At 55.4% G+C, this 10594-nt stretch overlaps 1 protein-coding gene across 2 annotated transcripts; it reads left to right on the top strand.

Moving 5' to 3' along the window:
* Positions 1-1072: 1072 nt before the first annotated feature.
* KYAT1 (kynurenine aminotransferase 1) lies at positions 1073-10571 on the top strand. Of its 2 annotated transcripts, XM_032200573.1 has the most exons (15): positions 1073-1163; positions 2533-2620; positions 2701-2822; positions 5096-5154; positions 6076-6226; positions 6502-6651; positions 6740-6826; positions 6941-7069; positions 7326-7446; positions 7857-7933; positions 8049-8138; positions 8229-8415; positions 8629-8705; positions 9091-9177; positions 9573-10571. In XM_032200573.1, the coding sequence occupies exons 3-15, from the start codon at positions 2739-2741 to the stop codon at positions 9639-9641; spliced, it is 1368 nt and encodes a 455-aa protein (XP_032056464.1). In that variant the 5' UTR covers positions 1073-1163; positions 2533-2620; positions 2701-2738; the 3' UTR covers positions 9642-10571. The 2 variants fall into 2 exon arrangements, with proteins under 2 accessions (XP_032056464.1, XP_032056463.1); XM_032200572.1 differs by lacking the exon at positions 2533-2620.
* Positions 10572-10594: the final 23 nt, after the last annotated feature.

Genomic DNA, 10594 nt, shown 5'->3' with positions numbered 1-10594 from the left:
GCTCAACTCAGGGTCAAACAACCCCAGATTAGGGCAGCAGGAGGGATTGAGCTGTAAAATTGTCTCAGGATGTGTTGTGAAATCCTTACAGGAGCAAACAAAAGCTTTCTTTCCAGTTGTTTGTTTCAGTGTTTGCGTTAAACAGAAGTTTAGCAAACAAAGAGTTTGCATCTGCCTGCACAGAAATTCCCTCCCGCTTAGTCATGGCAGTGATGCTGTGGGCCTGGCGGCGGGATGTCGTGTCAGGAGTTGGGAACCTTTGCACAGCGGACGTCAGCCGCTTCCTTCCCTGTGCCTCACTTTTTCCTACTGAGAGAGACAGAGAGACAGTCATTACTCAGGAAAGCTACACGACCTGATTCATCAAGGCATGTAATACCCTGTCACAAAAGGAAAAGGGAAGCCGAGAGAAGATAATTTGCTCTCTACGCCTCACTTGAGCAATTGTCACCTCTCACACACCTGGTGGAGAGTTCAGTTCCTGCATACCTGCCGAAATCCCCCTCTGAGGCTGCTCTCTGTCCCCCTGGCCATCTGCAGCCCAGGAGTAGGATGATACTACAGGGTCCTACTTTAGGTTATATCATGGACACTTGGTCATTATCCCCTGATAAACATAATGAAGATGCCTTCACTTTCTGTATCTTTAAACTGTTCTCTGTAACAACATGAAGCCTGCAGGCTGAAATTTTTCAAAGTGCCCAACTGACATAAAAATTATTTTTTTCAAAATGACTGAGACCTGCACTCAAAGAGAAACTCACTGCCACTGCCGTGCCAAAGTAATTAGAGCCCTGCCACACTAATTACCCTGTTCCAGGTACAAGGCTCCATCTGAACAACAGGCTGCGTTATTTTCCCAGGTGGCCACGATCCTCTGGCACCTCTGGCTCTGAGCCACTGCAAGAAAGGCACCGGTCCCCCAAAGCCCTCTCCTTCCTGGTACTTCAGAGTGACCCGAGAGCTCCTTTTCCCCGGTACCATCTTCTCCACCCGAGTGTTGTAGCTCGATTCCTGCCTTCCTGCAGCTCTCGAGACTCCTCCCAGGAAGTCCTGCTGCAGATGAAGCGTTTTGGTACATGGGGAGACCGGCATGTGTGTGAGGGCAGCCTGGGTGGTCGTGCCGGACTTTTGCAGCGTCATGCAGTGTGGCCCAGCTTGACGTAAGTCGGATTTACCCCCCACTGCCACCCCTGCTGAGGGGCTGCCCCGTGCCAATGCGTGTGCGCTCGCTGGCTGCTGCATGCACCCACGCTCCTGTGGTGCGGTGGGTGCAGGGGGACCCTCGTTCCCCAGAGCCCTTCGGGTGCACCCACGAGCATCCAGGCTGGCCACTGGGGCAGCACCGGGACGGAGGAGATCACCGGTGAGTGACCGACCGATCCCTGCGGTGACCTTTCGGTTGCCTCCTCCAAGATCCTGAGTGCTCCGTCCCGCCCGCCCTGCGCCTTGCAGGGAGCGTAGGTACGGCACGGCCTCAAAACTCAGCCAGGGGAGAAGCTCCCTGAGCCTTTCCCAGGCTTTTTGACTCTCCGGTGGCTGACCCCACTGCAAAACATTGCCCAGGGCTGGGGAGGCGAGGCAGAGCCCCCTGCCCTAGCCCCAGTGCTCCCAAAGGTGGCAGTGCCCCAAGCCCAGCACTCCCTCTAGCTCCTCTAGCAGGAGTCCTGTGCAAACCTCTTAGGCACGCTCCACAGTTTTGTGTAAGCCAGTGAGAAATATTATGCCCTATTTTCCATAAATCATACTGTTGTTTTTTTTTTTTTTTCCCACCTGGGCAAAGAGACGTAAAACTGGCTGGCTGCTGCTTTTTGCTTTTTAGAAATAACACAAAATGCAAGCAGAGGGGACTCAGCCTGCGTGTAAGGATGGGGAGTGCATCTAGCAGTGCTGGGAACCTACCCATGGGCTGCCCAGCTTCAAACCTGTTTTTTGGTGTGTTTTTTTTTTTTTTTTTTCAGTAAAAGTTGCAGTAAATTAATCTGTAGCTGATGAAAATAAAGGCACATGCACCTTCCAGACTCACCCCTTTTATCTAAAGTATCTAACAAAGCAATTTATTTTAGCTTAAATACCATGTGCTTTGGCAGTGCTGCAGAACAGTTGAGGGGACCTGAGGTGAGGGAACAGTCTGCATCAGGCACAGCAATTAATTTGTTTGGGGCCTTAAAGGAAACCTAAACACCAAAATCCATAAGCACATTAACCCCTGAGGCCCCTTGTTTCCCTTGCCAGCCCCGAGAGGCAGGGTGCCCGAGCCGTGAAGCCAAACCACAGCCACATCAGTGAGGAAGGTGAAGGGGAGGAAGGGCAGAGGCAGGAGACATGAGGGAAAAAGCAGGTGGGAAGGTGATGAATGACAGAGGATGCCCTCTCGCTGGTGTCTATATTGCTTCCACAGTGCAGAGGAAAGCAGTGGTAGTGTGGAACTGGGGGGAGAGGAGGCAGAAGCTGCAGGTGTTGCCCTTGTGATCCTGCTTTCATGCGTGTCATAGGCACAAAGTGCAGCCCCAGCCCTGTTTGACATTGCAGTGACAACACACAAAGTGTCTGGGCTGCCTTTTCCTATCCAGAGGGAAGTAACCACAGCTTTGGGCCTGGACCTGCAGTGTGTCCCCAGGTAAAAGAAACATTTGCTTCGTGCCTGCAGCTGCGGAGCGATTTTCTCATCCCTCTGCTTTGTGTCTGGGGGAAATACAGGTCCGTGCCCACGAGAGTGAGCCAGCAGGAGCCGTGGCATGCTCAGGAGAGCAGGACCATCTCTGCGTCACTTCTTGCTGGAGAGGAATTGCAGCGCTGGATATAGCTCCTGCTCCAGCGAGGTATTGAATGCCCAGCACGACTGCTTCTGGCCCGCAGCCTGCTCCCTGGCTCAGGCCACAGTGGTGTGGAGCTGGGGAACGAGCCTTGGCAGTGGCAGCAGATAGGGCACGTCAGGAAAAGTCACCCTGATGCAATGTCCGCTGCAACCCTATTATTTCCAGGTAGCCTGGTTAAAGGGAACGTCTCACACAAGCAAGAGAATACTCTTTACACAGAGGAAAGCTCATTGTTTGTGGGATTGCCTCATCTGAAGGTGTCTTCTGCTAAGGCCTCTTGGGTTGCAAAATACTTGGAGCACGAATTACCAGCATCCTCCTGGAGGTAGAAACTTGTAGAACAAGGGACTGACGTGCGGTGAGGAGTCAGTGGTAGAGCACAGAGCACGGCCGTGGCTGCCAAGTTGTCTGCTGGGCAGATTGTGCCTGGAGGAACAGCGTTGGCTTTGGGAGCAGAACAGGCTGACATGGATTTGGGGGCTACAAGGCCCTGAGCCCACGTTGCTCTCCAGCCCAGTGGGCAGCCAACCATGGCAGTGTCACACAGGCTGGGGATGGGACAGAGGGAAGTCAAGAGAAGAAAGGATGTCATTGCCACTTCTGAAAGGGTTGGAGCAAGCAGGGCCCTTCCTCAGAATCGGGAATTTCTAGGCTTATAGCACCCTGCTCCCACTGAGCCACCTTTCAGAGCTGTTACATTCTCTGAGCTGTGGCCAGCAACAACACGAGGGGACAGCGCTGGAGCTGTTAATGTTTAACTTCCAGCTAGCTTTTACTTCCCAAGCCACAAATCCTACTCCCCCCACAATCAGCTCAAGCCTCGGGTCTTGCTGACTGTAATGCCCATGGACCTGTGCAGAAAAGGCAAAGAAGGGGGCTGGGGGAGATGTGTGGGGCTCCCCTACAGCCGGGGAGGCAGTGACTCCTGCTCACCCTTGGCCGCCTGCCCAGCACCGCAGGGGAGCGCAGAGTCCACCCGCTGCCCTCTGAAACTCAGGATTCCTTGTAATTTATTTGCAAAAATCCCTAGCGAGGGCTGAAGCGGCATAAAAAAAAAATCCAGAGACACAAATCAGTGTTGGGGCAGTACTCAAACGCTGGTACAGCCTCGTGGGAAGGGCAGCGGCAAGCAGGTAAGTGGGGAGTTACCGGTGGGGGGGCACCGTAACCCCACCATCCCGGCACAACAGAGCGCAGACCCTTTCCTCGTACATCCCAGCTCCTCCACATCTCACACCTTGGCTGCTTGCATGTGCTCTCCTCATCCCTGATTGTGTTTTGCTCGCTGTGGGGATGGTCGTTTTCTTGGCTCATTGCTTCACAGATGCCCTCCTCCATCCCCACAGGGGCTTTTCTTGGCGCGTTGAGCATCCTTTGTGTCCCATCCCCAGTCCCCTCGCTGTCTGGTTGCCTTTTCTCCTGCACTGCTGTTACTAAATTCTGCCTCTGTTGCTTTTCATCATCCTCACGATAAATTCCCCAGCAAGCACATCCTCCACATTTCTCCTGCCATGCTCACCAAACGGGAAGGAGGATTTTGCTCGGTGTCCTCCCTGCTGCCCCTCTTCCAACCCCCCCAGCCACGATGCACGTGGACGTAGGCACTGGTCAGGCAAGCAGTCCCTCGGTGTCTCCATGTGCCAGACTGCCGTGTGTGTGCTGTGCTCCCCTCCTGCCTGTACTCAGCTGCTGCCTGGTTTTGGTGTGAATTTTAGGTGCAGAATTTACCAGCATTTAGTTTAGGATCTAGGGCGGCCATGGGCTCCAGCAGGCCAAAGGAGCAAACACCATTTCTGCCGCTCCTCAGGGCGGTGTGGAATAAAAATGTTTGTTCTTTTAGAGAAAGGGGATGTTTTGTGGCCTTTTCAGAGGTCCTTCTGAAAAGAGAGGCTATGGAAAAGCAAAAGCCTGAGTCCTGGGGTTATTGGCCTGGCTGTTAGAGCCTGGCTGAGCTCATTTGACCCACGACTTACTCCAACTGCAAACAAGGTCCAAGGCATTGCTGGTGCCCTGGTGAGGTACCCACACCCCAGTCGTTCAGCTGTTTTCTTTCTGAAACTCGGAAATGAAACATCCTCTGCCAGCTCTCGTCAGTCTGAGCTCTCATTAGATGTGTGAATCTTCTCCCAGAAGCTGCTGTGCCAGCATTGCTGCCCTGGGGTCGGTCAGCAGAGGTGGTGAAGCCTTGCAGGAGCCCACACCTTCTGCTGGGGGCACCCCTCCTGCAGCAGGACACCCCCTCTGCCACAAGCTCCAAGCTCACTTTCTCTTCACAGGCAAAAATGTCAAGGCCAGTGCAAGCTCGGAGGCTGGAGGGAGTCGATAAGAATATCTGGTGAGTTAAGCTGCTACTGGGCAGCCCCTGGTTTACCCCGCGGGTAGATGTGGTTTTGGGCAGCCTAACATCAGACAGAAACTGCTGCGGTTGCACGGCGCGGAGCAGCACCTCGCTCGGCTGCTTTGCATTTGTTCAGGAAACACACCAGGGGAATTTTGTCCCGTGAGGCTTTACACCAGCTCAGCTGCGTACCTGCTGCTCGTGCTTTGCAGCATCAGCTCCATGCTGTCCCGAGGGAAGGCGGTCGGCAGCAGCACCCAGACCTGAGCCAAGCGGTCGCAGCGCTCTTTCTCCAGCTCAGCATCAGCTTCAAGCCCAGCCTCGGGCACTGGCAGCAGGAAGGCAGGCGAAGGGGTGCTGCTAGCTCTGCTCCCAGCCTGCCAGGAGCTGTGCCACTGGGAACGCTTTGTGCTTTAATACAGGTGTTAAATGAGCTTTGCCCTGCTGTGCCTAGCTTCGAGCTACAAAGTGCCAATAAGCCATAATAAGCCATAAGGGTGCGATGAGCACTGAGTTCAGGCTGTCTTAACCCCGCAGAGGCCTTCACGGTGCCTGGTTGCTAATTTTTCTAGAACTGGCCTCAGCTTGAAAGCCTCCGTGACCTCTCCTGCTCGGTCGGGTCTGACCAGAAGTGGTGTGTGGCTTCAGCCATGACCGCACACAACTGCCGTGTCCTTCAAAAAAAAGCTAAAACCCTTCCCAGTGCAATAGTGCCTGGCTCGGTTTTAATTGAAACTGGTCTGAAACGGTGCCTGGTGCAAGCAGTGAGGATGGGGCAGAAACCAGCCCTGCTGTGGGAGCTGCTCCCCCAGCCAGTGCTGCCCACCCACCTCGCTCCCGGCCAAAGGGATGCCAGCAAGCAGAGCCGGTGCCAGACCCTCTGTCACGCGTGTCCTTCTCTCCCTTCCCTCTCTCCAGGGTGGAATTTGTCAAACTGGCTGCCACCTACTCCACGGTGAACCTGGGCCAGGGCTTCCCCGACTTCCCCCCACCGGACTTTTTGAAGGAAGAGTTCACCAGAGCCTTCAGCGGGGAGAAGCACATGCTGCACCAGTACACCCGTGCCTTCGTACGTAGACAGCCCCCCTGCTAGGCGCTACCCTCGAGCCCTGCCCCAGATGGACCAGGGCTTGAACAAGCTCAGGCACCCCAAGCAATGCACACCTCATGTGGGCGCACAGGCCAAAACCCCGTAGCACGAGGCACCCACATATGTGAGACAGAGCCATCGCGACAGGGAAACCCAACACAGGGCACTTGGCTGCCCAGAGCCATCTGAAGGCCTCATCCCTGGTTTGGGAGGCTTCCACCACCCAGTTCTCACCCACTCCTCTCGCCCCACAGGGCCACCCGCCTCTGGTGAAGATCCTAGCCCAGCTCTTTGGGAAGCTGCTCGGACGAGACCTGGATCCTATGACCAACGTGATGGTGACTGTAGGGGCGTACCAGGCCCTCTTCTGCTGCTTCCAGGCTTTCGTTGATGAAGGCGATGAGGTAACCCAGGACCCTCCTGTGGCTCTGCGCAGCCCTCAGGTAGGTCTGAGCAGGGCCCGGAGGCTGCTGCCATGCCCCTCTCTTCCAGGTGATAATCATTGAGCCCTTCTTCGACTGCTATGAGCCGATGGTGAAAATGGCTGGTGGGACACCCGTGTTCATCCCACTGAGACCGGTGAGTGGGCCAGAGCGGAGCCATCGAGTAGGGAAGAGGATTTGTAGCACGGTGAACTCTAAGCAAAGCGCAGAGGCAGCAAAGCAAGCTGAGGTTCCCCTCTGTTCTCTCTAGAAAGCTCCAAAAGATGGAAAATTGATGTCTAGTGCGGACTGGAAGCTGGACCCTGCTGAATTGGCTTCTAAGTTCAGTGAACGGACAAAAGCCATCGTCCTGAACTCACCCAACAACCCTCTGGGCAAGGTAACACCTCTGGCCTTACTGTGGGTAGCCCCAAGAGCAGCTGGGGTGCTACAGCTGGCCCACACGTGGCTGTGGTGTGGCACCAACTCCACCTTCCTGGCACGCAGGTGTGCTCTGCTGGCGTTTTGAAGCCCAATCTCGTGTGCCAGCAGTGCTTTTGTCCTGTCCTGGCCCAGGAAATGGTGCAGCCAAGGGTGCACAGCAGGGCTCAGAAATGCGCCTGCTGCGTCTCAGCTCTGTTCTCTGCCTGCTGCAGGTGTTCAGCCGAGAGGAGCTGGAGCTCATCGCAGACCTGTGCGTGAAGCACGACGTCCTGTGCATCAGCGACGAAGTGTACGAGTGGCTGGTCTATGACGGGAAGGAGCACGTCCGCATCGGTATGGAGGAGGGCTTGGCTGAGCCTGGGTGTCTTCTCCAGCTACAGCATCTCCTGGGGAAGCACCTGGGGATTTAATGGGGGACCCCTGGCACGCACGTCTTGCTGCACTTCAAACTCAGCCTCCGCACCAGGTCTTAAACTGGAGCCCTGACTTCCAGAACCAGCTGGAGGAAACAGAGCTGGTTTCACAGCGTGAGATCTGGAGCAAAGAACCCTCTGGCTCCAGGGAAACTGGATTTTTGCCCATTCGGTGTAAAACTACCATTTTCTGTGTGTCCCTAGTTTTGGGACATCCATTTCAACATGATTACAGAGGCCTGTTTTCCTGTTGCAGTAACATGCAGTTACCCCGTTGCAGGGAGCGTGCTGAGCTCTGCCATCAGTGTTTCTCTCTCGTTTCATTGCCAGCCAGCTTGCGAGGGATGTGGGACCGCACGGTGAGCATCGGGAGCGCTGGGAAAACCTTCAGTGTCACCGGGTGGAAGGTGAGCACCCCTACACGACACCTCTTTGTCTCCCCATCCCTATCCCTTCGCAATAAAGCTGAACACGAGGAGGTACCAAAGATTTAGCACCTTCCTCCTCCTCTCCCGGCCACAGGTGGGCTGGACCGTGGGCCCCAACCGGCTGCTGCAGCACATTCGCACCGTGCACCAGAACTCGGTGTACCACTGCGCCACGGCCGCACAGGTAAGGCAGCTCCCTGCCACCAGCCCTGCAATTCCCCAAACCAGCTTTGACCGTCTTCCCACCAGGCTCTGGATCCTCTTCCCCTCGCAGGAAGTCGTGGCTCAGGGTTTCCAGAGGGAGTTTGAGCACTACGGGAAGCCAGACAGCTACTTTGTCCAGATGCCCAAGGAGATGCAGCAGAAGCGAGACCAGCTGGTCCAGAGCCTGGTCGCTGTGGGGATGAAACCCATCGTCCCCGAGGGCACCTACTTCTTGGTGGCGGACATCTCCGAGTTCAGTGAGTTGTGCAGCAGCCGTGTTGCTCAAGCAGGGCTGAGTTTGGGGATCAGCTCAGCCTGGTCCCACCAGCAGGGACAGGAACCTGCACAAACAACATCCAGCAAGGGGAGGGACTGCGCCGCATTGCCCAGCTGAGCTCCCAGAGGCCAGGGATTTGGGGCTTGGCTGAGGCACCCGCCCGGCCACAGCCTCTGCACTGCTCCTCCTGCAGAATCCGATGTCCCTGATGTCCCCAACTCTGACGAGCCCTACGACTCCAGATTTGCGAAGTGGATGGTGAAGAACAAGGTAAATGCACCTGCCCCTTTGCACCACGTTTACCACGGCTTGTTTGTGCCCTCCCTGCAGAGCCAGCAGCGGTGGCAACACCACCAGTGGGCAATGTCCCCATCCAGACCTGGTTTTAGGGTGGAAGAAGCCAGGGCATTGCTTAAGTCCATGGTAGCACCAAGTAGGGCTGGGGCTCTCCTGAGGACGTGCATGGGTCCAGCAGCCCAGGGCCAAGGGCATATTTGGGGTGTCTGTCAGCAGCTGGCCTCAAGCAGGGCAAGCAGAGCACCAAGGGGACTTGTGAGCCCGTCCCTGAGACTTGTGAGCAGTAGGTGACAACTTCACCTACACTGGGACATGGCCCCAAGGCGCTAACCTCAGCTCCACGCCTTTCCCTCCCCAGGGACTCGCGGCCATCCCGCTCTCTGCTTTCTACTGCGGGCCCCACAAGAACAACTACAACTCTTTCATCCGGTTCTGCTTCGCTAAGGTGAGCCCTGTGGCGAGGTGAGGTTGGGGGTAATAATCAGGGCTGCGTGATGAGACGAATGCCAAGAAGAAACACGCAGAGCCTCGGGCACTAGAGCCCAAGCACGGCACCACAGCTGGGTCCAGCCAGCCCGAGCCCCTTCTGCAGACACACAAGCGAAGCCGGGGCAGGAGGTGCTGGTGCTGCCCCGTTGGGGTCCCACCTTTCTTGGTAAGGGCAGGGGGTCCCCTGGGTGCACGTTCAGCTGCCCAGGGCACGCTGCCTGCCCCAGATTGGGCTGTGCCCATGTCACACCAAACACAGAACGAGAACGGGATTTTATTGTGAAAACAGCCCGGTGAGGGGAAGGGGAACATGGCTGGAAGCCACGAACCAAACCTCGGGGGTTTGTTTAGGAGGAAGCCACACTGAAGGCAGCAGATGACATATTGCAAAAATGGAAACTGGAGAAAACGACTCCCTGAAGGCCCTGGGGAGGGAACCAGGCTCTCCTTGGTCGTCACCCACCACGATCGCTCTTCTTCTTCCTTTGCTTGGCTACAAACTTTGCTACATCCTTATTTTTGTGCCTTCAACCACATTTTTTTTTTGTCAAATGGGTAAGAGGTTTGCCAGGCCCATGGTTTAAGGGGCTTTTCTGTCACTGTGCAATGAATGCACTGTTTCTTGCAAGAAGCGAGCCTTCTGGTGTGGCTCCGTGTTCAGTATTACTTCTCCTCTTTAAAGACTTTGCAAATCAGTTCTGGGATGCGTCCAGCAAGACACGAGGTAAGGATGGCTCCACCACCACATTCTGAAAAGGTGCTTCAGGACCTACCTTCAGGGCCGTGCTGGGGTTAGGGTGCCTCATCTTGCTCCACATCCCCACTCGTGTGCTGCAGGGCTCAGGACAGCGTTTCCACCAGCACCCACATTCCCCACGTGACTGCAGCATCGCTGCCCATCAGCAGGTTGTTTCCCAGGGCCCTGAAAATTGCACACGCAGCGAGGTGTTTCCCATAATTAGCAATAATTCCTTTGGCTTTTCTGTGCATCTCTAGGGAAGGCGAGCACAGGTTCAGGAACCATCTGCTCTGGACTATTGCTAAGCCTTCCCCGTGCACCCCCACACTGCCTTTAGGACTTGGTCGGGGCTCGGTAGCACCCCCAAGCTGCAAAACCAAACCCCAGCCTTTGACAAGAGCAGGTGGTGGCCAGGGAGGTAGGGCAGGGCTGCTGCCTGGCTGGTGGGGCAACACGAGCAGCATTCGGGCAGGTAATTCTAGCGTCGTTCTTGATTTCAGGCTGGATAAGGATGTAAAGTAGAGTCCTCAATCGTGCAAGAGTTACGCGCAACAGAATGCGGGATAAATAGTAGTAGTGGTTAAATTATTAAAGTTGAATTACTGCAATTACTGAAGAGTAAATGTCTCTAATG

The sequence above is a fragment of the Aythya fuligula genome, chromosome 19 (genome assembly GCF_009819795.1).
Source record: "Aythya fuligula isolate bAytFul2 chromosome 19, bAytFul2.pri, whole genome shotgun sequence".
Lineage (NCBI taxonomy): Eukaryota > Metazoa > Chordata > Aves > Anseriformes > Anatidae > Aythya > Aythya fuligula.
This window is presented reverse-complemented; position numbering and strand designations above follow the sequence as displayed.